Source organism: Balaenoptera borealis, assembly GCF_965194805.1.
Source record: "Balaenoptera borealis genome assembly, chromosome: 7".
In the NCBI taxonomy this organism is placed as follows: domain Eukaryota; kingdom Metazoa; phylum Chordata; class Mammalia; order Artiodactyla; family Balaenopteridae; genus Balaenoptera; species Balaenoptera borealis.
In genome coordinates, this window is record NC_138864.1 from 107,290,251 (window position 1) to 107,317,489 (window position 27,239).

Genomic DNA, 27,239 nt, shown 5'->3' on the forward strand with positions numbered 1-27,239 from the left:
CAGGACCTAGGTTGGCAGGGATACTTCTAGGCCAGAGGGATCTGCCTGAGTAAATACATGTGATGGTTAGGGTATGCTGAGAGGACAGATATGGTTGTGATGAAGGGGTAATGTAGAGTATTTATGGGAAAGGCTGGTGTAATCCCTCATCTATTAGCTATTTGGACTTTATTTTTCCCTTAGTAGAGAGCTGCCAAAAAGGCGGGGAGAGGTGGCGGGGTGGCCATTGCCAAACAATATTTCAAGAAGATTTAGCTAACTGCTGTATAGATTTATTCATCAAATCTCAGAATACTAAAAGAAGTTAGTCTTGGGAAAAATGAATTAATTCCCCTAAGTAACTTCCAATTATACGCATACGTTTATGTGTGTGTGTGTGTGTGTGTGTGTGCGTGTGTGTGTGTGTGTGTACGTGCGCACGCGCGTGCGCGCGTGTGAGAGAGAGATCCATTACATGGTAGGTAAGTGATGAAACTCATTACCTCGCGAGGGGTCAGGAATAGAGTAGATCAGCTCATGAATGATAAATCCAGAGCGTGCAAGGCTGTGACACTAACCTTTATTTTACTCTCGTTGGCGCCCATGGTCTACCACAAAGCCTCCCCTGGTGACACCATCAGAGACAGACCACTACAGAACCTCATGACCTCCTGTTTTGCAGAAAACAAGGCCGAGCAAATGTCTGAATTTTCAGAATGTGCCCCCATGTCCATCACCTCGTGTGGAAGTTTTAGAGGATCCCTCTGGCTTCTGTGGGGGGGAGAACAGAGTGCAGTGGAGCCAGGGCCGAAGCAGGGTGATCACAGGGGAAGCTAAAATGTAGTCCAGGCAAAAGAGGATAGGAGTTTGTCCAGGGTGGCGGCAGTTGGCGTGGTTGAATTCTGGGTTTATATTTAAAGGAGAGTTGACAGGATTTGCTGATGAATTGCACGAGAAGTCAAAGATGGCTTGACTTCCAAGTTTCTGGCCTGAGCAACTGGAAGGATGTAATCGCCACTTGTTGAGGTGGGAGAAGAGTGGGAGCAGTGTGCTTGACCACCTGGGCTCAAGAATGATACCCAGCTGGTAGAAAAACAGAGCAGGGTCAGGTCTCGTTTTCTTTTACAGGGAAATGTGGTCCTGGAGCAAGCAGTTCCTCCAGGATTTGGGGCTGACTGCTATTTGACAAGGAAATCCTTGTGCTGAGACCTGAAGTTCCTGAGTCTCTTCTGGCCTCTTTCCATTTTGGCCAATTCTGTAAACCTTACCAAGAAGCCTGAGCGAAGAGGCAGCAGTGAGCCCAAAGGAGATAGTCCTCTCCCTTCTGGGTCCCTGCTGGACATAGTGTTTGATGGTAAGGGCTTACTAGTGTGTGCAAAGGCTCCCAGATGCTTCACTTTACCACAAACTCGGTCATCTTGAGGGGAGAAAAAGTCACTCAGTCTCTCTCAGTCCATGTTTTGTTTTAAGTAAATTTATTTTATGTTTACTTTTGAATTTAAAGAAAAGGGGGATTAGATTTTCTAAACTGAGGAACTCTAAGGTTTCTTATAGCTTTGGAAGACAGGGGTACTAGAGATTGGGGTACTAAAATCTTCAGGATTTTGTTAAGTACATGCCTTTATGATAAGTCCATGGTTCTGCCAAAGGAACTTGCCTATCATTTGTGAAAGGGAAGAATACCTGCCCTGCCTACTGCTCCAGAGTCTTAGCAGAAATCTAGTGATATGCAGTGGGTGTGAGAGGGCTTTGAAAAGTGCTGTACAAATGCCAGGAGAGTCTTATTACTAGGATTGTGCTAGTCTTATTACTAGAAAGTTCTCTTGAAGGAGAACTTCAAGTCCTTAAAGTAGAATGGGAGGGGCTTCCTGTTGCCTAATCAATCAAAATGACCCAGAATACAAGCTTAGATTAACATACGCCTTCTAGATTAGGGCTAATCAGGGGCAGGCTGAGCAGATGCAGGGACAATCCTGGCCTGATTACTGAACCTCAGCATTTAATCATCTCTCTTCCAAGGGCAGCCGGCCGATTTAGTGCACGCTGGGTTTCCAAGCCTCTAGCCCCCTCCCCCTTTCCCTTGCCACAGACATAAGGGCTGCTAGGTCAGAGACACTGAGTCGATTTAATCTAATCCCATGTCAGAATGGCTGTGTGTGTGAGAGAGACAGAGATTCTAAAATCCCCACAATGGGATGGTAATGCACTTATTTAAGGTAGAGGTAGACTGAAACTGCATGTAGAAAATAATGGACTTGGGATTTCAAGGCATTCGAGGTTACGAAATGACCCTGTATATGGAATTTCTCCCTCCGAGAAGCTATTTAGATATGTAGTCGCTGTCACCAGTTACTCACTCTCGAGACAGCTTTGTATGGGAGTCCTTTTATCACCCAGTTGTAGAGGTCAAATTTACTCCTTCCCTGACTGTGAGGTGAAGTACAGAAGATGAAATCTTTAAAAATGGTTTTATTTGGAAGAGCTCTGAGTGTAGTTGTTTTTGTATTGCTTTCTCTGGACTGAGAGCTCCCATTCTGAAACAGCCTGATCACCTGAAGACTCACCCACTTCAGTCATTTAGTCCCTAGGCGAGGACACCTGTGAAATCTCAGAAGGCAGGTTTCATTCATGAGTGTAGAAAACATTTACTGAGCACCTGCTGATCGCTAGGGACTCAAGTATGGAGACTCCATCTCTCCCTTAAGGAATTTACAGTCTCCTTGGAGATAAGACATGCAAACAGTGATAAAGAATATGACCGGGCTTCCCTGGTGGCGCAGTGGTTGAGAATCTGCCTGCCAGTGCAGGGGACACGGGTTCGAGCCCTGGTCTGGGAAGATCCCACATGCCGTGGAGCAACTAGGCCCGTGAGCCACAGTTACTGAGCCTGCGCGTCTGGAGCCTGTGCTCCGCAACAAGAGAGGCTGCGATAATGAGAGGCCCGCGCACCGCGATGAAGAGTGGCCCCCACTTGCTGCAACTAGAGAAAGCCCTAGCACAGAAACGAAGACCCAACACAGCCATAAATAAATAATTAAAAAAAAAAAAAAAAAGAATATGACCATTGCCTCCATGGAGGCCAGTGCAAAGTGCTGTGGGCCCTTGGGGAAAGAGGAGCTAAGGCAGAGGAGGAGAGATTGGAGCTGACTATTGAAGGAAGAATAGAAGCCCATTCAAGGAACAAGCCAGGGACAGTCATTCCAGGCAGAAGTCACAGTGTGTGCACACTATGGAGGTGTGTGTGGAGAGAACCTCAATCAAATAGTTCACCTGCCTGGAATGTACAGTGGGTCGGGATTCATGGATCACCAGGCTGAACTGAGCAACAGGGGCTGATGTGAAGGGTTGAAATACCTGCAAAGGGATCTGGACTTTACATCCCACAGGCCATTGGAAACCACTGAAGAATTGTAAAAGAGGGCAACAAGATCAGTTTGTGTTCAAAAGATCATTCTGGTTATAACAGTGTCAGCCAATTTGTATTTTTGCATTTGAACCTTTCTCCATTTTATTTTGAGGCAAATCTTCCACGATACTAAAAAGTGTTTTAACAACAGTGTTGGGCATGGACCCGCACCCTAGGTAACCCAAACACATCATAAGCCAGGGTGGAAGAGATTTAAGTCTCACAGTTCTTCAAGGTTCTCTCCACCCCATCACTAACCCAGGACGGTTGCTCATAGTCAGGAAGAAGCTCCCCACCCATTGTATTCACTGTATTTGTAAAGTATGTAACTTGTTCCCCAAGCTTGGAGCTTTTGGAACGGAATCAAGCCCAGAAGCAACAACAGTGGAATGAGACTGATCTTTGCTTCTGGTTTTGGTTGCTGTTTACTAACATGTGGGTTCTTTGGAGGTGTCCTGGTTTTGCCACAGGGCATTTTGGTTTATTTCACTAACTTTTTCTGTTTTGACCAGAAGAGAGGATGAAAGTGAAGATGATCAAGATACACTGGGGTGATGGAAGGGGGTCATTTGGTCTTCAGATACACTCAGGCCCATGCCTGGAGTCTAGACACTGGGGAGTAGAGCCCAGCTGCACGTTGGTTGAGACCAACGATAGAGTCCCTTGGCCTGCTGCCCTTGAGGCCATGTTGATGCCAGTGTTTGGCACACCTTGTACCTCATACTGTGGGGAATAGAACATGAACCAGAGCCAAGCCTGGCCTTGAAGGAGCCTTCAGTCTAATGAATGGGAAGGCCTATCTACATGCATTAACTGGGCCAAGCCAGATTATACCCCACTGTCGAGCGCTTATTGAGAACCCCAAGGAGGCTGCTGTCAGTATTGACTAGGGCTGGGATAGGCTTCCAAGAGGAGGGTTTTAAAGGGGAAGGAGTGGGCAGTAAGGGAATTCTAGGTAGTGAACAACTTGAGCAAAGGCCCAGAGAAAGTCCAGGGTGATACCCAGAGCACAGGGAGTAAGGGAAATGAGACTGGACAAATGACAAGAGGTTCTGAATACCATACCCAACATTTGAACTTTATTATAGGCTTTGGGAACCTTTTTAACATCAGGGGATTTGAAAATTTGAGGTTGGGGAATGACGAGTTATAGAAAGATAACAGGTGGCAGGAAGGGGTGAACGGAAAGAGGAATTGATTAGAGACATGTAAGAGTCATTTGCAAGGGTCTAGATGAAAGAAATTGAACCCGACAGCCTTCTGAATCCAATGCGTGGCCCCTCAGCCTGCTTCCTCCCAGCGTCACTTGCGAGTGTGAGCTGGCCTCCTCCTTCCTCCTTTTAGGTCCCAGCATCTCAAGTGTGAGGATGGTGGGCCATGCCTTGCATTTCCATTAACACACACCAGGGTGAGCCTGGATTCCCAAAAATGTCGACAAAGCAGAACCTCAGGCCCCATTTCAGGTTGCATCATCGAATACTTATTTCTAAACTGGCAACACTTACCCCTAGAAAACGATTAGATACAATTTGACATTGTAAAATAACATTTTATTTTATGTTTGATTTTTTTTTTTGCATTAGGAAATATTCTGTTAAAACATCCCTTTTTAAAATTAATTTTTATTTTCATCAAAATGATATATAGTTTTAAATGACAAAAAGGACTAAAAGCCTTTTTTTAAAAAATATTTGTACCCCAAGGGCAACACTTCATGCTCTTTTTTCTGGTATGTATCTTTATTGCTCTAAACAATAGTCTTGAGTTGAGAGGTTATTTGTTATCAATTTTTGATAACTCAGTTTCTATGTTTATATTGTTAGAAACATAAAATTTTATAAACGTAAAAATTGTTCACTGCCAAGACGAGTGGGTATGGTTAATCCTTGCTTTTTTTTTCTTCTACTTTTTAAGGAGTAATCACCGGTTCTACCCAATTCTGGAAGACCCCTCGAGGTACTTTATCCCACAAGCTCATGCCACTTCCCCTCTGTCCTCTCAGACGTGCTGCACAGCCCCCTTCCTGGGCCCTCCTGCTGCCCCCAAGCTCCCTGCAGTGGAGTCTCTGTCTCCTAGACCCCACGGCCACTTATTTCTTAAGTTTTCTCTCTCGTTTCTGTAGGGCACATCCTTCAGAGCTTCCAAAGAAAGTGTGCGTGGCGGGCCAGTTTTTAGAGCCCGTACAAGTCTGCAGATGTGTTTATTCTGCCCCCATGCTTAACTGACCTGGGTGTCGCTTCATAGTCTGGAGAGAGAATTCTAGGCTGAAAGCATTTTCTCTCAGACATTTGAAAACATTGCTCCATCATCTTCTAGCCTCCAGGCTTGCTTTTGAGAATTCCAACAATATTATGATTTCCAGTTCTTTGTATATGACGATTTTTTTTTTTTTTTTTTCTCGAATCTTTTGGGAGGTTTGCTTTATCCCTGGTGTTCTGAAATTTTGCAAAGCTGTGTCTTAGCGTCTGGATCTTTTTTCATCTGTCCTGCTGGGCACCTAGTGGGCCTTTTCAATCTGAAACTCATATTTTTCAGTTCTCGAAATTTACTTACTATGTGTCTGATAATTTCCTACCTTCTGTTTTTTCTAGTCTCTGGAATTCTCTTTTATCAGAGATTGGACCTCTTAAGATCTCCTACTTTCCATCTTTTAATCTTTCCTACTCTCTAGAAGATTTCCTTGACTTTACCTTCTGATCTTTCTGTGGCATGGATTTCATCTATTTGATTTTTAAAGAATTTTTCTCTCATTCCTTTTTAATAAAGCTATCCACTTTTATGATACAAACCTTTTCTCTCTCTGAAGATATTAGAGTTTGGGGGCATTCGTTTTTGTTTTTTCTGCTCCCCACATCGTCTCTGTTCCCTCTGTGTTCCCTAAGAGTGAGACACTGAAACACTGATTGTGGGGGTGTGCAGGGCAGAGCTGGGCGGCCTGTAAGCCTCAGGGTGGTAAATATTAGGGCCGCAAGCCAGGTTTTTCATTGTCTCCGCACCCCCCCTCCCCTCACCTCCCCACCCACCAGATGTCACCGTAGGTCTTCTCTGCAGCCTCCCCGGGTCAGTTTCTCAATACGGTGGGTGAACTTCAGATGTCCTGTCAACAAAGGTCTGGGTGTTGGGGTTGGTGGGACCCACTGGTCCAGTCAGTTGAATACAAGCTGTCAGCTAACGCCTGTTTTTGGCTTCTTCCTCTCGTTCTGCAGTGGCTGAGCCTCCATGTCCTGAGCTCTCTGGGACACGGGAGTTGCAGCTCCCCCTTCTCTGATAAGTCAGAACCCCTTTACGTCTGCTTTGCATCTTCCAGAAATATGTTGACATCCCTCATTTATATCTTTTTTCCTCCTTCACTATAATTTTTATTTTAGAAGGAAGAGGAATTTTATATGTGCATTTATTCTGTCTTATTTAATTGGAAATCTTTTTTTTAATATGTTATATAAAATTACAACTTTCCTTTCTTAGGGAGGACTGCCCTTTTCTGAAATTATTTGCTTCCTCCTTTCTTTCTGTTAAACCCTCCTTTCTAAAATAATAGTGATATTAGGAGGTAGTTGGGGGTCTTTTTTTTTTTTAAGTTGACCCCAGAACGTATTTAAAACTTTTACTGGTCTATGAAGTCTAATATCAGAAAACTAATTACCTAGGCTTTTTTTTTTTCTTTTCTTTTCTTTTTTAAATAAGCTGACTCTGAGGAGAGGGAGAATGGCCAGAAGACAGGATAGGATTGAGGGAGAAGTTTTTTCAAGCTGAGAGAAACTTGAGCATAGGCAGCCAGAGGGTTGACAAGTCAGTGTAGCAGAATATCAAAGAAAATTAATGGTGGCCTTTCCTGGAGAAGAAGGCAGTCAGAAGAGATGGACTTGTTGAGAGGAGAATTCACACCTGATGGGCCTGTGTATGCTTCCTAAAGTTGAAGGTAGGCCGGCAGGCAGAGTCATCTCTTGGCAAGTTGGGGAGGCCCTGTTCTGAAGCATGTTTCTACAATTTCTCCAAATTTTCTTTCCTGATAGTCTGTTTTAAAGAATTAAAATGGGGTGAGAAAAGGGTTGTATGTGTGCCTGGACAGTGGGTGTGCAATTAATTACCTGAGGCTGCAGACAGTGATACTCTGAGGGCTGGAGCTGATTGCCCTGTCCAGCCAGCATCTGGGAAGCTGCACCCAATCCCCACCAACGGTCTCCCCTTGTCTCCCCAGGACTGGTCCAGATCCCTGTGAGCATGTACCAGACTGTGGTAACCAGCCTCGCCCAGGGCAATGGGCCGGTGCAGGTGGCCATGGCCCCTGTGACCACCAGGATATCGGACAGCGCAGTCACCATGGACGGCCAGGCTGTGGAGGTGGTGACGTTGGAACAGTGACATGCAGCCATATCATGGCATCGTTTTCTAGTCTACTTCAAAATTTTTTACACGTTTGCAGAGGTGCAATCAAATGGAATTAAGTCTCTCGACTTTGGAAGAAAAGTTTTGTTAACCTTTTTTTTAAAAAGGAAGAAAGGCAGCGGATTTTGGAATTGCATTTTTTTAAAGCACCACTTGATTTTCTGGGATTGGTGGAACAAGATACTGCATTGTCAATTTCACTGTCCCAAAAAAGCCAAATTGTGGCAAGGACTTCTTTCTGCGAAAACGTGTGTATACTTCTGTGTGTGTATGTGTGAGTGTGAATATATGTATATGTGTACATATGGATATACACATTTACATATATAGATAAAGTATATATATGTGTGTGTGTATGTATGTGTGTGTATATGTATATGTATGTGTGTGTATGTATATGTGTGTATGTGTGTGTGTGTATATATATATATATATATATATATATATATATATATATATATATATATGTATGTATGAAACCCGCATGGAATTATCTGTATGAGATCAAGGTGAGCTGTGGAAAAAATAATTCACCCAGTTTAGTGGGTGTTGGGTACGTGGCCAGACACAGCCACCGGTTTTTGTTCATACCAGGGTCATGCGTTGAGCTACTGACAAACTCAGGCAGAGGTGACCATGCCCTTCACCAAAGCTGCCTCCCAGTGGCCACCCAGAACTCTCCCTGCTGGACTCGCCTGAGGAAGGATGTTCCAGAATGGGGTGAGGTCCAGAAACTGTGCTTGCAAGGTCCAGGGGCCTCGTGGTCTGGCAGCTGGGACGCTCCTCGGGCCGGCCCAGGTGCTGACCTTGCCGCGGGCAAGTGAATGTCCTTAAAACTCCCAGGCAGGGACGAGAGGGTTTTCCTCAGCCTCCCATCTCCTCCCCTCCCCAGGAAACCTTCTTGATCTCATGACTATTAACATGTCGCTTTGGTTTTAAGGTCGGTCCTGAATTGGTCATGTATATGAACTGAAGGTAACAGAAGTGTTAAGGGTTGAGGAGTGCGTGCGCGTTCAGTGTGCTGTGGGTGTGTGCGTGGTGCGGAGAGAATGGGGGCGTGGGAGGGGTTGGAAGGGGAAAGGAAGGAGGGAGAGAAAAATCTTCAAAGACCAGGTTACACCAATGGGAGCAATTTATTCCTTTCCTGTAACTTTCTGTAGCTTAACAGAGGAGACTGAAACTGACGGGGGCACCTGGCGTGAGGAAGGTTGGCCATCACGCTGGGGGACGTTAGAGAGAGAGGGCTGAGGGTGCTTCCTGCACTCCTGGATCAGGTCCTGTTTCAGAAGGAACCCTGCAGTTTTCCCAGGTGCATCCTGCTGGGCCCGGGCCCGCACAGCTTCCTTCTCACAGGTGTTGATTGGTCCGGGTGTTCTTTGTGACTAAATTCTGTGATTTCTCAGCTGCAAGCCCCAAGTCTCCAGCGGCTAAATTCACCTGACTTTTTGACAGGCCAAATCTCTGCTCCTTGAGTACAGGGACAACTCTTCCTCCCTCCTCCCGGGCCCCCCATGTGTGATAGTGTATTTAATGTGTTTTTTTTCTTTTAATGCGACATTAAAAGATTCTTCACGTCTTGCTCAGCCTTTGAGAAAAGTTTCAGATTCTTGTATTTGCTTGTTTTATATAAAACTATTCAATGTTCTTTGTATGTTTTTTTCTGTACGTAATGGGGGGAGGGAGGGAAATTTACATAAAACAGTCCTAGTTCTACAATTTGTTATTTTTTTAATTATTATTTTTTATCGTCGTTGTGAAACTGTCCAGGGGCTTTAAAGTCCGTGTTCCTTTGTGGTGAAATAACCTCCTAATAGTTTGAGAAATTGCCAAGAAGAAGAAGAAGAAAAGCAAGACCCCAGTAGCAGAGCATGGATTCTGTGTCGTTTTCCATTCTGTCTATTACTGCCTCATTCAATAAATAGTTAACAAAGTGGCAATGGGAAGTGGAACTGTTCATCTCTGTAGGAACACTTAGCCTCTTAGGAACTCTCTTTTGGGGTGGCTTGTTCTGCTTTGTAAAAGGAAAAGGTGCTTTTACTCAAGCTCAGTGATCTTTGAACTGTGCTCCTTGGCGCTGTGGAGTCCTGTAAGGGGAGTGCTAGGGTGGGGCTGGGGCCTCCTGTCCGTCCCCCATAACCAGAGCAGCTCTGTTGAATCAGTTTTGTAAAATGCTGTCCTGGGGGATTAGGGGGATCTAGTTTGAAAACCTCTATTCCGGAGTCCCCTTTCTAGGGGTTAATTGCATCCCACATTAAACATCAGGGTGGGTGGTGGTGCCCGTCCATCTGCATCCTCCCCACATGAGTGCTGTTCACTACTGCAGTGGCTTGTCCTTCTTGAAGCAGGGGCCCCAAGCCGTTAATTGTTTCTTTAGGCCCTCACTCCCTGGGCTCGCGCACAGCTCGCTACTTTAATGTGGCAGCTGCCCTTCTTGCGCCCGTGCCTCCTGCCACAGCCCCAGCTTCAGGCCCTTCCAAGCCCCTTGGGTCTGCCCCTCCGCGTTGTGCCCCTTGTGCCCACCACAAGCCTCAGCCTGGAGTGACGCGCTCCTTGCCGCCTCCGCCACCCCTTTCTTTCCTTTTGTCCTTGGATGTTTGGGTCGGTTTCCTGGTGATAATGATTAGAACAGTTGCATGTGAAGGCCAGAAGTGTTTTCCTTGCTGACTGATGGTGGCTCGATAAAGCCAGTGACACCTTTTCCCTCTCTTCTTGAACAAATGGCACGTCGTCACCTGTTGTCACCAGAGAGGGTGGACCAGAGGAAGAATTGATGGCAGCCAGATGAACCAAGCATCACTGCCGTTGGCCACCCAGGGAACAGCTGGGTTGTCTAGAGTACCTCTGTGGGGATGGCGTCTCTCCAGAGGCATAGTACATTCTTTTTGCCTGGCAAGACCCAGATGCTGCCTTTTCAGCAAGCATGTATCGAAGCTTTCTTTGGTGGGGCAGGTGGAGACCTTTGCTTCCATTATTGCCCAAACCACCAGCAGGAGCTGCGAACTCAGCTGCCTACAGGGACCAGGCAGGTGGAATCAATGCGTAAAGTGGAAGCCATTCAGTTGTGAGAGGAGGAGGAGTGATGGAGACGGACAGAGTGGAGAGCATCTGTCTAAAGGGAGCAGCCCCTCCTGAGTGCTAGCAGATTGTCTCCAAGCAGGAGGAACATGGGCCCTGAAGCCCCATCTTTTAAATTTTCCAGAGAAACTGGGGAGTCCAGATCTGTGTATGAATCTCCTGATTTCAACAACAAATCAAAACTCCTTTACGTACTCTGCAGGCAAAATAAAACCCACCTGTAGGCCAGCTCTGGCCTGTGGGTCAGTTTTGTTTAACTTGGTGAATGCCTACCACTGCCAGGTGAATAAATCACGGCAGTTGCCTGAGAAAGAGGAGATGAGGAGATATTCGTGTGAACAGATCGGGGCAGCCTGGTGTGATAAGGTGCCATCTGGACAGAGTGCTGTGGCAGGATGAGTTATTTTATCTCCTTAAGGGTCCTCTGCATTAAGTAGTTTATCATGCAGGCTGCAGACAAGGATCTGGTGCTCAGCGTAACCAAGACACTGGGCTAGGAATTCTTGGCTTTAAGTCCTGCATTTGAGAAGATCTATTGACGATGCTGGTGACCACTGGAGTCTTCCAAACTCAGATGAGTGAGCCAAGGAGAACCAGAAGGGCAGGGAAGAGAAGGGACTGTTCGCTCTGTAAGAAGAGCTCAGGCTGCCAATGCACGCTGGCCTCACTCAGACCCAAGCAAGGCTCATCTCCAGCCGCTTCTCAGGTGGAAGAGGGCCTGCTCCTGCATTCGCCTTCCTCCCTACCTGCTGCCATTCCTCTCCCCTCCATCATGCCCCCAAAGCCTTAGTTGTGGATGGAGTTGTACTAGGCCCCTGGTGGCTCCCTTTGGTGTCAGCACCAAAACCAATCAGGGGAAACTTCAAAGCTTATTTGGAGCAGAGGCTACGTGGGGTGAGGAAAACAAGCCCACATTTCCGCTCTCACCTCCATCTCAGTGGGCTGTGGGCTGCCCAGGTCATCAGCCCAAGCCAGCCTGTGGCCTCAGCACAGCTCATGCTCAGATGCCAGAGTCAAGGGCACCCATCAGTGCATTCCCACCTGGCCTCTGCTGTTTGCTCCAGGTTGGCAGCTCTTGGAGAAGATCCACTCGGGACGGTGGAGGCAGCACAGAGGAAGGAGGTGCACAGAGCGGGGAGGTATGGCGTAAGGACTGGACTCTGAAATAGCTGGAGAACGTAGGCTTTTCTCCACCTGCTATTCAGCTCCTGGTGCAGCTGGGCCCCTGAATGAGTCCCCAACCCACTCTGAATTTGAGTTTCTCCCTCCTGAAAACCGCTGACCTGTTAGCAAATATTTGTTGAGTACTGGAGAGTATTTCTGCAGAGTTGGGAGGGGAAAGGCAAAGGAACAGGGATAATTTTCATCTGCAGAAGGGGGAACGAGGATCCCCCGAGAACCCGGGCCTTACCCAGCGCCAACTTACAAGGCAAGGACAGGCCTGTGCCCCCAGCCCTGTTCAGAGGCGTTCCTAGCTTTAGTTTATGAGAACTATGGCTTATGTGCAATTAAGAGTGTTTATATGGTAGCAGTAATAATAGTTAACACTTATACAGCCCTTACAATGTTCCTTGTTCTAAGAGATTTGCCTATAAACTTACTTATTAGTTTTTACAAAGTACTGTTATTATCACTACTTACAGATGAGCAAACTGAACCACAGAGAGGTTAAGAGGTAGCTTATTTAATATTTGGGGAAGAAAGCTAGAAACAGTCCCCCAAATTTAATGCACTTGTAAATAAAATTGTTGGTGTAACTTAAATTAACTGGGTCTCAACTCAAATTACTTCTGAACTTACCCTTTAAGAAACTAATAGTTATAATTACCAGTTACTAAATGGCTGCTCTGCATAGGACACTATGCAAAATGCTTTACACCTTTATTTCTAATCCTTTCCACAACCTCCGATGGAGGTTAGATTCCATTTTATAGGTGTGGGAACTGAGACTCGGCAACTTCCCAAGGTAAATGCAGAACTAGTAAATGGAGGACTGGGGTCAGACTCTGATATCTCTGCCTTTAGAAGCTTTGCCCTTTATGCCAACCACTTGGGGCAGGTGACAGAAAACGGGCTGCACATCCGGATTCTCTCTTTTTTTAAATATTTACTTATTTGGTCTTAGTTGCGGCAGGTGGGCTCCTTAGTTGTGGCATGTGAACTATTACTTACAGCATGCATGTGAGATCTAGTTCCCTAACCAGGGATTGATCCCGGGCCCCCTGCATTGGAAGCGCAGAGTCTCAACCAACCACTATGCCACCAGGGAAGCCCCTGGATTCTCATTTTTAAAGTAACCTCTGGCTGAGTCCTGAGCTCAGCCCATGCGCAGCCTCTCCCAGTGGTCCGTGTTTTCTGAGCAGGTCATAAGGGACATGCTGTGGTCCTTGCCCAGGGCTTGCCACACCTAGAGCAGCCTCCCAGTGGCTGGGCCTTTTCGTCACATGCATGCACACACGTAAACACACACAGGAACTTGTACACAGCAGGCGCCCAGTACATCCCATTGAATGAGAGACCTTAGTTTCTCAGTGATTCCTTAATCAGAAAATCCACAGAACCCAAAACATCCATTCCCACACATCCTCATTACTCAAAATATTTCTGCAAAAATCCAGTGTTAAGTGTTGTAACACTGTTTGATGTAAAATAATGTTGATTTTATTCCTAAGAAAAACTGGCCCTGTGAGATTGTCGCAAGGGTGAAAGGCAGTGAAGTTGCTGGTGCTTGAACACATTCTTGGGCATGAGCAGTCACATTATGCTTTTTTCTTTTTTTTTTTTAAGCATTGTCTCAATATGATTCTAGCATGAAGCCCACTCTTGGAAAGGTATGGCTCTCATTACAACTTTTTTTTTTTAATGTTTATTTATTTATTTGGCTGTGCTGGGTCTTAGTTGGCACTCGGGAATCTTCATTTTGGCATGTGGGATCTTTAGTTGCAGCATGCAGGATCTAATTCCCTGACCAGGGATCGAACCCGGGCCCCCTGCATTGGGAGCACGGAGTCTTGACCGCTGGACCACCAGGGAAGTCCCCAGAACTTTTTTTCTTTTTTTTAAATCCTGCTGGGATTTTTTTTATTTTTTGGCTGTGTCGGGTCTTAGTTGCATGATCTTCCTTGCGGCATGCGAGATCTTTCGTTGCGGTGCGCAGGCTCTTACTTGCGGTCCACGGGCTTAGTTGCTCCACAGCATATGGGATCTTAGTTCCCTGACCAAGGATTGAACCCGCATCCCCTGCATTGGAAGGCGCATTCTTAACTGCTGGACCACCAGGGAAGTACCCCCAGAATTATTTTTATAGAGAGCATTTTTTTTTTTTTTAATTCACAAGAGAAAAGTTAAGGGAGACTAATCACACAATAGGATTCTTTATCCTGGCCCACAGTTGTCATCTATACAAAACATTGGTTAAACTCCGTGGACAATGAACATTTCTGGGGACCCTATCACCAACAAAAAGTGGAGTCCCTTGCTTCTCCCAATGAAGTAGCTGAGTCTAGTGTCACTCCTGTTAGATGAGCCACGTGAGCTGGGTTGGTCCAGGTGGAGTATCCTGGCTGTGAGTCCTGGCCTCAGTGTCCTGTCCATGCCCTGGCACTGCCCCGTCCACCTGCGCAGACGGAATGAGATGATGCCAGCAAGCTCCTGGTGCCCACTAGTGATCAAAACCTTTCCGGTTGTGAACAGCAGAAATCCCAGAGGTGCCTGACAAAGACAGACCGGTGTCCTCGGAGCCCAAGTTCGCACCCCGCAACAGGGAGCTGCGGTCTCAGGGAGGAGGGCACAGCTGATTGGCCGGCTGAGGTCACGTGTCTCTCTCCGGGCAAATCAGGAATGGGGCGGGATACCCAAACCTGGGACAATGGGCGGTGGGGGCCTATCCCACACGTAGAGAAGCCCCCATAGGGGCTGGAATATGCGTCCACCGAATGGGAGTTGCCGTCATTTCCACTGAAGTTGCAGCAACCAGGGAACAGTGAAGCTGGGGTCATAACAGCTTTCCCACTGCCCCTCATTGCCTCAACCAAAGATCCTCCTGAGTCTGAATGTCTTGAGTCAGAAAATTAGGGATCATTGGGTAACTGTGTGCCCATCTCCCCACTCCCACCATCCCCAATAACCTCGAGGTTTTTAAAAACAGCTTTAATGATATATAATTTACATACTATTAAGTGCATCCGCTTTAAAGTGCACAAGTCAAGGGTCTTCAGTGTATTTACAATATTGTGCAACCATCGCTACAATCAAATTTCAGAACGTTATTGTCATCCCCAAAGGAAAGGGGTTCTTTTTAACACTTTTCTCCAAAAATAATTTGAAGTAGTTTACATGAAGGATGTATGTATGCAGTGAAATAAGAAAAAAGAATAAATCAAGACCAAATAAAAGGAGGCCACACATTTGCCAACTGTGGAGTCACCCATCACAGGAGCCACTCTCCTCCACCAGGGCTTACTAAGAGGCAAAAACAGCCCTGTTGTCTCCAGCCGCCACCCCAGCTGGTCCCTCCCTAGTCTGTATAAGACCTGCGGGGAACTGGAGAGGAGCTATTGGGGTCCTTGGTCTTGAGGAAAGTGCTTATAGCTAACAGGATTTCTGCCTTTCCTTTCCCGTCCTCCCTGCCTACCCACCACGCTCCACCCCCATCCTGGAGGACCTGGACCACACCCCACCCCAAACACTGCAGGTCCTGCCTTCCCTCCAAGCATGGAAGAGGGTAAAGTTGAACTCAGGATTGAGACTGAAGCTTCAAATGGTCTGGACTTAATGATGGACCGTATTTACAAAATTATGGAATTCACTCAAAACCTCATTAAGGAACTAGAAGGGAGAGTCAACAGAACATCGTAAAGGCAATGACTGCAGAAAGTAAAACCGCTTTGTATTTAAACCCACCAAGGCAAGAGGCCTTTGGTTTCATAAAGAGAAGACACCTCAGACTTGCGGGTCCATCAGTGGCAACAAAGGGCTCTATTTCCACACAAGGGGCGCCTCTGCCTGCATCTCACCTCCCCTGATAATCACCACAGGAAGCTGTCCTTGTTCTTCTGGTCCTAAAGGCTTCCAGCCCCCATCCTGCCCCCATGCCGCCTTCTCAGGAGAGCTGAGGAGGCAGAAGGTAGGGACCTCCAGGGCAGGGCAGGGCAGGGCAGATAACATTGGAGGGCGGGGGAGCACACACATAAAACCCTCCAGAAACGTCTCTGCTGATGGTGCTGGGCAGGGGGCCCAGACTGGGAAGAGGGAGCCTTCATTGCCACCTCCATCGCCCTCCCCAAGGCCTGCTGCCTCCTCTTCTGGCCGGCCTCTCACCCTCAGAAACCCCAGTGGAGCCAGTGCAGGGGGAGACCTCCATTCCCAGAAGGTTCAAGTCAGGCTTCGGCCAACACTTACAGCAGAGCTTTGAGAATCCTTATATGGGACCGAGCCACCATCAAAACCCCATAGCCCACCAGCCCTACCACTACAGCAATTGGCTTTCGAGTATCTGGTGTTTGAGAAAAGATATATCCACCATGAATGCAAAACTCTTCAATCAGTTTGTAGTTTGTTCATCACAACAGCACTTACACACATTTAAAATGCTGTGTGTGAGCTGACTAATGCCTAGATTGTGGCCAGGAAGTTTAAGGAGATGCAAGAGGCCCCTCTCCCACCTTGGCTGAGAAACCAGCCTAAGCCTGAACTGACACTTGGCACAGGGACATCTGGTCCAGCCCCTGTCTAAGGCTGCCATCCCCTGCAGCTCCCCAACTCCTTGGCTGGAACTTCTCCAGAGATGGGGACTTAACCCGTCTTAAGTCACAGCCCGACATACCAGTCAGGAAGTTCTGTGAGACAAACAGAATCTGCTTCTCTGTAACGTCTACCCATTGCTTCTGGGGCCACAGAGAACTGTGAAGGTCTCCATGCCTTCAAATACTTGAAAACAGCCTTCACATTCCCACCCAAACCTTTTCATAGCTAAAATCTGCAGTTCCAACATTTCCTAGAGATGATTGGTGAGCTGCTTCCAATTATAAAGTGGACTAGATTTCCTGAAGGACCCTCCCAGGGAAAACCAAAAAAGCTGCATTAAAAATATATTTTTTAATACCTCATTAAATGTATCAATGAGCTAGCCCTAAAGTAATCAGTCTGCAGATGGGAACCTGGGTCCCCGGACTGTCACTTGTCCAGATCTCTGATGCAGATGCTCTGAAGACTGCACCAGCCCCTGACCAAGGCACAGATATGGTCTTTTCACACACCCTATCCCCACCCCACCCCACCCGCGTGACCTGCTGCTGTCCCTCCTTCAGTGCCGTCCCAGATGAATATGTAGTTAACCAGAGTCATCAGCGCTTTCTTCCACCTTCATTTCAGCACAGTCTGGTCTCCTCCACTCTTGCCCTTGTACAACTGATTTTTCTTCTAACTGAAACATAGGGTTTCACACTTTTTCTTCTCAGATGCCAACTTGGTGCTTCTCACCTATCACTCCGTACTGGGGTTTCTCAACCTCTCTTGACATTGAGCCCATCGTTCTCTGTCGTGAGAAGCTATACTGTGCATTGTAGGGTGTTGAACAGCATCCCTGGCCTCCACCCACTAGATGCTGGTAGCAACCACCACTCCAGTCGTGACAATCAAGTCTCCAGATATTGCCAGTGTCCCCCAGAGGGGCAAAAATTGCCCCCATGAGACCACTGTTCTGTACTGTCCTGGTTGTGTCAACTACATGCTCTGACTGTAGCCTGTGGCCAACGACTGTGGTGAGAACAGGATCATGTCCTCCAGGCTGAGCAGACTCTGAGGGGTGAGTCCAGGGCTCCTCAGCCTTATCTCCCACTACTGCTTTTTGACTCTTCTGGCATCTCTTGGCTATGGCTTTCTCCCCCTGGAGCCCACTGCTGCCCGCTTCTCTCTCCATGTGATCCTCTCCTCTAAGGCTCAGTCTAGGTGCTGCGTTTACTCAAAGCCCTGCCTTGGGGGCCATTCCTTCCTCTGGGCCCAGTGCCTCCTACCATCTCCACCGCACGGACCTGCCCTCCATCTACATGGCTGTTACCGTACCTGTCCTGCCACCCCAGTTGAGCTGTATGTGCCGGGACAGGCCCCGTCTACACCCTCCAGCAGCGAGCCCAGCCCTTTGCTGTTAGGGTCCAACAGGAATGTCAGTTGGACTCACTGGAGCACCTCCCTTCGACCTAAGGGGGCTGATGGGCTACCTGTGCCATGAGTGTCCCTTCCAATTGTGGGGAACTGGGGCTCTGGGGGTGACCAGGATCCTGGAGGTGCCCAAGGTCATGCAGAGTGTGGAAGCTATAATTCAATGCCCTGTCAGATTCCAGGCCTCCCTGTCACATGCCCTGTTACACACCTTGCCGGCCCCTGGGCATAAAAGTATGAGTGAGGCTCGGCCTGGCCCCCAAACAGCTTTCAGCTGACGGGGAAGTGGATCTACTAGCAAATGCTTTCAGTGAGGCGGCTAGGACTGGGGAAGAGGTGTGTCCCGGGCATTTGGGTCACTGCCAGACCATCGACGTAGATTCAAGGACACCGACAAAGGTGAGGGGCGGGGCAAGACCCCCACGTGGACTATCCTCCTCCTAGCTGAGCATGAAGGGAAGCCAGGAGCAGCGACAAGGTGGCAGGTCAGGTCACACGGGGCCAGCCTAAACCAGGTAAGGCGCTTGGGTTTATCCTGGTGTGGGGGGAGGGGCGGGGTGCGATGGTCAGATTAGCGCCGAGGACGGTCTGGGGAACAGGCTGGGAGGCAGCAGTGGTGATGGTGCCCAGGTCCCCTCCATCAGCCCTGGCTACTTCCATCGCCCTGGCAACCATGGCTCCCAGGGGAGGGCAGGACCCTGCAGCGGTTGAAGGGGCCACAGCCCACGTCAGCTCCTTGCAGGCATGCAAAGCAGCGTTCGCTCGCAGCCTCGGGGGGCAGATGGCCAGGGGTGGGCTTCCCTGCCCCTCACTGAAGTCAAGGCGCTTCACCCATCCTGATCCCAGCTGGCCCGTTGGGTGTGAGGATTAATTGAAATCATGAAAATACACATAATAAGTGGCTCGAAGATGGGTAGCTTTCACCTTGACTAAATCTGTCCAAAGCCCCCCGCCCCCCGATTTCCTCAACTCCCCACCAAGGCCCCAGAATAATCCCATTCCTGTCTGCCCTTCCAGGCCTCAAAATTCCCTGGAGCAGGGAAGAGGCCCAGGGTGCTGGATGTGGGCGCCCTGACCTCCTGCTCTGCTCACCTCCTTGGCTTTGATGATAATTTATTCTCATCAGGCCGTTAGCCCAGTGCTTGCCCTGGAGCGCCACACAGGGCCTGCGCCCAGCGGACCACGGGCTGCCCCTTGAGGGTGCCTGCGGTGTTATTACTACAGCTCACCCTCGCCTTGCCGCTCACAGGCTTAGGAACAGAGTGCTTTAAGGCAGGAGACCCATGTTCCCGCACTCACCTTCCCAAGGGGTCTGTTTCTGGTTACTCTTCTTGCCCCAATCCAGCCTCACCACCTCCACTCATCCAGACCGCCATCTCCCCCTCAGATCGACACTCAGATCAGCGCCCTCACCAGGGACCCATGCCCGTCTCGTCCCTCCATTCTTCCTCCACCTACTGCAAGTGATCTTGCCAAATCACACACCTGATCACATCCCTTCTCTCTTGCCTTCTATGGCTCCCACTGCCCTCGGGTTCAAGGACAAACATAGCCTCCAAGGCCCTCAACAATGGCCTGCCTTCCACCCTGGCGTGGTCCCCAAGGAAATCTGCACTTTCTCCAACAGGCTCCTTTCCTCTTCCTCTTCCTCATCCCAGTTCCATGTCCCTCATCCTCCAGGGCTCCCACATCCCAGCAAGTGCCCCTCACACCCTTCACACTGCCTGTTCCAGCTGTACAGTGTGGTATGCAGTGAGTGCTTAATAAATGTCTGGCACAAGGAACAAACCCACGACCTCCCCATGCCTGGCCATAATTTATCAGGTTTTTAAACTCCTGTGAAAGGACAGTCCCCTTCTCGTTCTTAAGAGTTACAGGCTCAGATGCCCTCTTCTGGGGGACACACGCTCAACCGCCTTCTTCCTCAGACTTCCCACTCGGCCCATCTCTTCCTGAAAGGCTGCAGCTGCATGGACCAGGGCAAGCCTAGAGCGGGCTGCCTGGCGATGCCCATCAGCCCCAGTGTCTGGAACCACTGACAACCCTCTGAGGGTAGGTGAGGGGGCAAGACAGCTAGGGCTGCAGGGGACGGGGTCTTCCCAGGAATGGAAGGCTGGTCAGGCCTGGGGCTGGGGAGCAGCGGGGGAGGGCTTTGCATCTGTATGGCTCCCTGAGTCGGAAGAGGCACACGCACGCACACGCTTGGAGCTCTAGTTCAGCTGCCCCCGAGCCTTCTGTAGGCACAGAAAGTTCCCCAACAGCCTTGCCCCACCCCACTCTCCCACCTATCCTGACCCAAGCCAGGTCCTCGACCCTGGGGTCTGTCTCAAGGAGTTCCCGTGGCAACCAGGCTCCGGGAAGGCGGGTGCAAGCTTTGTTACCAGACTCTGAGGCATCAGCAGCCCATCCACACAGCAGAGCTGCAGCTGGAGGCAGCGGTCCAGCCCACGGGCCACCAGCTCCCCAGGGAGCCAGTCCCATCCCTATGCAAGCGGCTTAAGCATCACTCTCGGGGGCCTTTGTCCCATCCATCTTTCCCTCCACTGCCTCAGGAAGATTACTGGATGCCTGTGGATGGACAGCCAGCCCTCTCTCTGCCCTCATACCCCCAGCCAACAGCCCAATGGGAAGACCTGCTCTCAGTGTGGAAGAGGAGACCCTCCCCAGGGGCCTCAAGAGCCCACCCTGAGCAGGGCCTCCGACGTAGAGAGTGAGGAGGCTCATCACCTAGAAGAGCCGAGTGAGGGCACAGGAACCCCAATGTTCCCTCCTCCCTAAGCCCGGCACCCCACCCACTCCCTCACCTCAGCCGGGACCTCAAGCCCTCTCAGTAGCACCAAGGGCCAGAGAACAGCTTTCCAGCTGATTCAGAGACCTGTGACCTCAGGGGGATGCAGGGAAACACCGAGTGTCACTTCCAGCTGCACCCGCCCTCTGCCACTGCCCGGTGGTCTGGGGATCAGAGTCCCCTCCTCCGTCCCAGTGGGGCAGCAGGTCCTGGTAGAGCGTGGACCCTCCCTCGGCGGCTGGCTGCAGAGTTGCTTGCTGAGCCCTCGCACCATAGTTGGCAAGTCTAGAACCACCGGATCCCAATACCTCACCAGTGTGAGTTCTACCATTGCCAAAAACAGTGGGAGGCAAGCGGCGGCAGACCCGGGACCCCGGAGGCTGGGGAGGCCGAGGCCTGTGCTGAGGGAAGAGACAGGGACAGTTAGTGAGGTCCGGGGAGGGCCAGGAAGGAGGCACCCTCCCCACAGCTAGCACGGGGTCACCACGGCCTTCTTCCTGGTGGCTGCCCTGGTGTGGGAGCCCGGCCCCTCCTCAGTCCCTCCCTCTCCTCGCGGTCCCTGTGCAGTCCCACGGTACAGGATGGAGGGGACATGGAGGGGGCAGCTGTTAGGACCCAGCCCAGGCCTCGAGGCTATGCCCACCTGCTCTCGGGGGAACCCACAGACCGGGCATCTCTACTCCAGGCCACCAGCAAGGGGTTCAGCAGGGGACAGGTGTGCCCCAGGGGATGGAGGGGGTTCAGGGACTGGGGCACCTCTCTAAACCCGGGGGTCCTCTGCCTGGGCTCTAGAGAAGAGCCAGCTAAAGTGGCAGAGCTTTGCCATTTACCAGGCACTCCATGTCACTGGCCCATTTGATCCAGGAGGACCCCTCCATGTCAGTCCCTCCTTCCACAGGAAGGTGAGTTTCTGTACATAATACTCTTCCCTATCAAGCCCAAAAGAGGCAACCCACTCCACTTGCTGCCGTCTCTTCCCTGAGGATGGTCGGCGAACACCTGGGCAGGGCCTTCCACCCACGACTGGGCTCGGGTGGCCTCTGGGCCCACTGACATCGCTCATCTTGGCCAGTCAATGGCAGGAATGGGCCAGGCCAGAGCCAGCTTATCCCACGTACACAGCATTCCGTGACCGAGGAACCCACCACATACACCCACACCAGCCCCTCCACTCCATACACCCGTGGAGGGTTCGTGCAGTCTGGTTCCCCAAAGCAGCACCTCCTCAGGCCTCCAGGTAACTTACCCCGAAGACAGCACACACCTGTGTCCCACATCCCCCAGATGTGGTCAGGTCCTTTCCTAAGGGGTGTTGAAGCCCCTTAGGTCCTCATGTTTTCAGTCAGCATGGCAGCCCAGCCTTCCAAGGTTGGAAGGATCTATTTGCCCTAAAGGCCCCCTGGGCAGTAAGACCAAATCACAAGTGGGCCCGTTTCCAAACCAGAAGCCCAGGCTAGAGAAGCAGCTGATCCCATCCCACAGGACTGCGGCCCTCTGCAGGGGCCGGGAGACAGCAGCCCCGCCACTGGGAAGAACAGAGATCCCCCCAAAGAGCCAGGCCATCCTCAGCTGTGACTCACCGGATAGATACCCCTCTGGGGAGGGGTGCCTGTAGCTCCGGGCGGGGCCAGTGCTTGTTGGGAGAGGCTCCCCCGCGGAGAGAAGTCTGCTTGGTGGTGAACGTCAAAGCGCTGAGCAAGGGCACGGCTTGTGGGCGTGGGCAGCCCTGTTAGAGGCACCAGCGCAAACTGGGCTCTTGGTCCCAGAGAATTGCCCGGGCAGCGACTCGGCCAGGAGGCAGGCTCCCCCGGGGGCTCCCAGCAGAGTGTGTGCAGGTGGGCGGAGTCGCGCCCTTCCCACCTGCAGGGGCCACGGCCGCAGGGCAGCCTGGGGCCTGTGGACGCCGTTTGGGGAGGGGGCCTTCTCAGCCACGGGCGCAGCAGTCCAGCTTCACTGGCAGCACTGCGGCCCCCACGGGCAATCAATGGGGCCGGATCGCATTTCGCGGAGCCAGGGCAGGGACTGGGATAATGGCCGGGACTGCCTACGGAAATGGAGTGCGGGGGAGGGCGGGGAGTCAGGAAAATCCACCTCACACAGCCCCTCCAGGGAGCTGCCAGCTCCAGCGGCTCCCAGCCCCCCGGGCGAGGGGCCCCGCACAGGGAGGCAGACACCCGGGAGCGGCTGCTCTTGAAAAACACCCGAAACCGGAGCAAAGTGCTTCCCAGGCACCTTCCCACTCTGACAAGAAAATGCTTTCAGCTGCAGCGGGAGAGACTTAAGTCAGACCGTAGGAATTCCTGTGGGGCACAGGGCATTGGATGGATTAAACATCTCCCAGACTCCGAGGTTCCTGTTGAATGGGTAAAACCTTTTGCCCATTTCCCCTGGGAAACACGCAAAGGATTCAGGCCCCATTGTACAGGGTGGTGAGGAACAAAGGCGGGACGGACGGGTGGGGAGGCAAAGGAAAGCCATCCCCCTCCACCCCAAACTGCCGGGAAATTGATCTCGGGGAGGAGAGCCGGCTGCAGGGGTCCCATCCTGGGGTCATCACTATTGTGGGCGAACTCATCTCTCAAGCCAGAAGCGAGGGCCTGACTGAAAGTAATTGGGGCCTGCGGTCTTCCCCGGGGACACCTGAGCTGGGCCCCCAGAGGCAGCAGGGCATGGAGGCCGGCTGGAGACACAGAACTGGTCCCTCCACACCCCTAACTGGCACCTGCTAGGCAGGGCTCAGCAAAGGTGCCCACCTGGGCAGGTGTGAGGAAGGGAAGCAGAGCCACAGGAAGAAGTGGAGCCCAGCTGCAGACCACCCAGGATCTGAGGGGCAGCTGCAAGGGCCACCCTCCAGAAGTCCCAGAGATGCTCCGTCACACCCAGTGGGCTTCCAACGCCGCTGCTGGCCAGGGGTCACTCCCTTCTTTCCTGCCCCCCAGACCTAGAGCCCCGAGCTCTGGCGGGGAAGCTCTCGGGCAGGTCAGCCATTTTAGGCCTGGAGCAGAGACAGGGAGAGCACCGGCCAGCCCGCCCCGTGTGGGGCTGGGTTGTCAGAGGGGAGATCCAGCTGCAGGGGCAGCTAACCAGGGCAGAAGTCCCCTTCCCCGCCTATCCTGAAATAAGCCAACAGCTCCTTTTTTCTGCAGGGCTTGGAAGAGCTTCTGCAGAGCAATACCATCACCACACCCAGGAGGGACTAGGAAGGGGCTCCTCCCTGCTAGGAAACAGGCAGGGAAATGGGCTGGCCCATCCAAGGTGGTCCTGAGGGCCCTGGGCAGGGGGGGTTGGGAGCAGCCCACTGGATCCGGCGTCCTCCACTGACAGCCTCAACCAAGCATCCTCCCCCCACCACTCCCTGGCCCAGAAACCAAAAATGCCTCTTATTTTGGCTCTTACTGATACAGACTAAGTCACCAGCCCTTGCCTGAGGCTCGCTCCCCGCCCACGGAGAAGCAGCTCCATCAGGGACAGGGACAGTGACTTCAGGCCTGACAGCTCCCAGGTGGTCAGCTGGCAGGCCTCCTGGGTCCAGGCCCCTCAGCCTCAATGTCTGCTGTCTGGGGGCATCCTTGGGAGCCAGGACGATAGGTTCAAGAGCTGAGGTGCCTGCAAGCCCTGGGGGGCAGGGGGGCACCCACAGCACAAAACCCATCAATGGGGCTGACCCCACCCACGTTGTGGCTGGTGGCTGAAGTGCCACTCAGGCCCAGCTCTACCACTCACTGACTGGGCTCTTCAGCCAGGCCTTTCCTCTCAGAGCCTGTTACCCTGTCCATAACATGACTTTAAAAATCCCACACCCCAGAGGGCTGTAGTGGAGATCAACGAGATGACTTATGTGATGTCACCTGATACACCAACGGCAGCAAAGGTTCAATAATCAAAACCCCTATCCAGGGAGCCAGGGAGCCACATTCCAGTCTGTGGTGTGTGAAGGGGACCATTGGCCTCTGTGCCAGAACCTTCCAGAGGCAGGGCCTGAACCACACGCCAACTCCAAGCTCACCAAGTACCCTGCTCTTAGTGCTATCCAGATGACCCACTCCATGGCAGGCGCTCCCCCAGGGACGACAGCCCCCCGCAAACACCCAGCCTGACCTCAAGGCCACCCCAGTGCCAGGAGCTGCCTCCCTCAGTTCCTGCAGCAGAAGGCCAGGCCCTGTGCTGCCAGCCCAGGTCTCACCCCAAGGGTGTGCTGGGAGCTGAGCTGAGCCTCTCCAACCCGTGGCACCACCAAGGCTGGCCCTACAGATGGTGACCCACCCCCCCCCACTGCCGCAGGCAGCCCCATCTGCTGGCCCGGCTCAGATTGCCGGGCTTCCAGCTCTGCTGTGGCCCCAGGCAGTGTAAGGCGATCTGGCTGCCCACCGGCCATGGCCCTCTCGGCAGCTGAGCCAGATGGGCCAGGGAGACAGCGAGGAGCGCTGGGGCCCGGACACAAGATGCGGGGGGAGGTGAAAGGCTGCAGTGTCCCGCTTTTCCCATATTGGCACTGCACATGATTGCTCAGAGCGGAGAGACACAAGCAAAAATGTGCTAGTGCCAAAATCGGCCAAGCAGATGGTAGTGGTGCAGACCCTCTGGGGACCCGCTGGAGGGGTGGGTATCTTAAGCATCCCTGCACTCCCTGGAAGAAGCCCGTTTCCGACGTCCAGGCCCACTGGGGAGGCCAGAGTGGGGTGAGGTGCTCCTGAGACACTCGCGGATCTGTCTCTGCTCTGTTTATGGCCCTTCGGTAATTCACTGACTGAGACTGTTCACAGTGAATTCTACCAGTGCCATACACAGAACAGGAGTCGCACTCTCCAGCCTGCCGACCCTGTGGAGAGACTCCCGCTCCCAAGGCCCGGGCTCCCACCCCCTGCTTAGCAGCCCCCTCACCCCACACCTTCACAAGCCAGACAAGCCACGTCTCGGCCCAAGCTGACCTTTGAGGAGACAATGACAGCAGGGGAGAAAGACCGAACTCCTGGCTTTGAAGAGGGTGGGGGAGATGTCCATGTCAAGGTGTTTCCTGTCTCAACCTGAAAGCCCACCACAGCCCCTGCCCCATCCCCCAGCCCACCCTTGCTCAGGCTGGGGATGGAGTAAATCCAGCTCAGAGTAGCCAGCAGCTGCCCAGAGCCTCCTCTCTGCCCATCATGCCAGGCCCCAAATGAAGAGTGACCAGCAGGACATCCAGGGCACCTCTCCTGGCCTCTGGGCATAGACACCAGCAGTCCCGTTCCAAGATGCCTTGGTCTCCACAATCCTCCATCCCCAGCCTGCCCCGTAGTGACAGAAAGAACCCCAGGGGGCAAACCAAACCTGCTGCTCCCGGGATTCCCATCCCAAACCAGATCAGACCGTGAACTGCCCAGGCTGGGCATCTCTGCTTCTGGCCTGTGGCTAGGACCAAGGCAGGAGAAGGCCAGGATAGGAGGGCAGGGGGGCCGGAAGACCCACGGCCAAGCAGGCAGCATGGAGGGAGCTAGAGGCACGGCTGCCCTCCAGCAAGGGGAGAGGCTTCTGGCTGGCTCTGAGGGAACTGCAGAGGAAAGCAGGGGCGAGGGAGGCAAGGGAGGGGCAAGGAGAGGTTGCATCAGTGGTTGCCAGAGCGGCTACCTCGAGAGAAGTCACTGTGGTGGCTCCTGCCTCTGGAGGAAGGGAGAGAGGGTCGGCCCCAGGGGAGCTGGTGCCCAGGGCAGAGGGCTGGGGGCTCTGCAGAGCAGTAATTCAGCCTACTCCAGGGCAGCCTGGAGCCCAGAGGCAGAGTGGCTAGAAGAGCCCCCTGGAAGCGTCAGAGAGCGTCGTCTGGTCTGGAAACTCTGAAAACCCCTTGGTGATGCTTCTCCCAGTGACCTCAGGGCTGCTTGCACCTACGCCAAGTTCTCACCCAACTCTGCCCCTGTCACTTGTGCCCAGGGGGGCCCAAATCACTGCTCTACGCTTCACCCTCCCCACCCCCAGGTACTCCCCAGTCCTGCCTCAACACATCCCACTGCTGGGCTCTGGTCTTCCAGAAGCCAACCCAGCCCAGTGGGAAGGAGGTTTTCAGAAGTCACAGCCTGGCAGTCTGCCTCAGTTTCCCCCACTACAACTCTGAACTCTGCTGAAGAAAAGAAGAGACAGGGTATCTCCCAGCCTGGGGGGCGGGAGGGGGGTTTTTGGGAGCCTTGTTAGCAAAGACAGTGCATCTAGGGGAGGTAGTTTTCAACAGCGCTCTGGGTGTAACCTGCAGACTCAGCCAAGGGGCCGTTGAAATGTAGATTAGGAGGCCCACCCATAAATCTGCATGTTAATAGGAACCCAGGCCACACCACTGCAGGGGATGCAGATCCTCTCTGAGAAATGTCCGGGAGCTCTTTCCCAAGGCCTCCACTCTAAGCAATGAGAAGCCTTACCTGGGGTATTTAAACAGAACCCCAAATTCCTTTTTTCTTTTCTCTGGGGGGCAACATTGGGCAT

General features: G+C 51.8%; 1 protein-coding gene across 15 annotated transcripts in view; it reads left to right on the forward strand.

Moving 5' to 3' along the window:
• Positions 1-9,708, forward strand: part of NRF1 (nuclear respiratory factor 1) — a 132,757-nt gene extending 123,049 nt beyond the window's left edge. For 10 of the 15 annotated variants that reach the window (XM_082399209.1, XM_082399208.1, XM_082399214.1 and 7 more), the window contains 2 exons: positions 5,300-5,341; positions 7,584-9,415. In XM_082399209.1, the coding sequence (XP_082255335.1) occupies positions 5,300-5,341; positions 7,584-7,747 (206 nt within the window). In that variant the 3' untranslated portion in view covers positions 7,748-9,415. Of the gene's footprint in view, positions 1-5,299; positions 5,342-6,591; positions 7,278-7,583 lie in introns of those variants that run through there. The other 5 variants (XM_082399205.1, XM_082399202.1, XM_082399203.1 and 2 more) reach the window with 5 other exon arrangements.
• Positions 9,709-27,239: the final 17,531 nt, after the last annotated feature.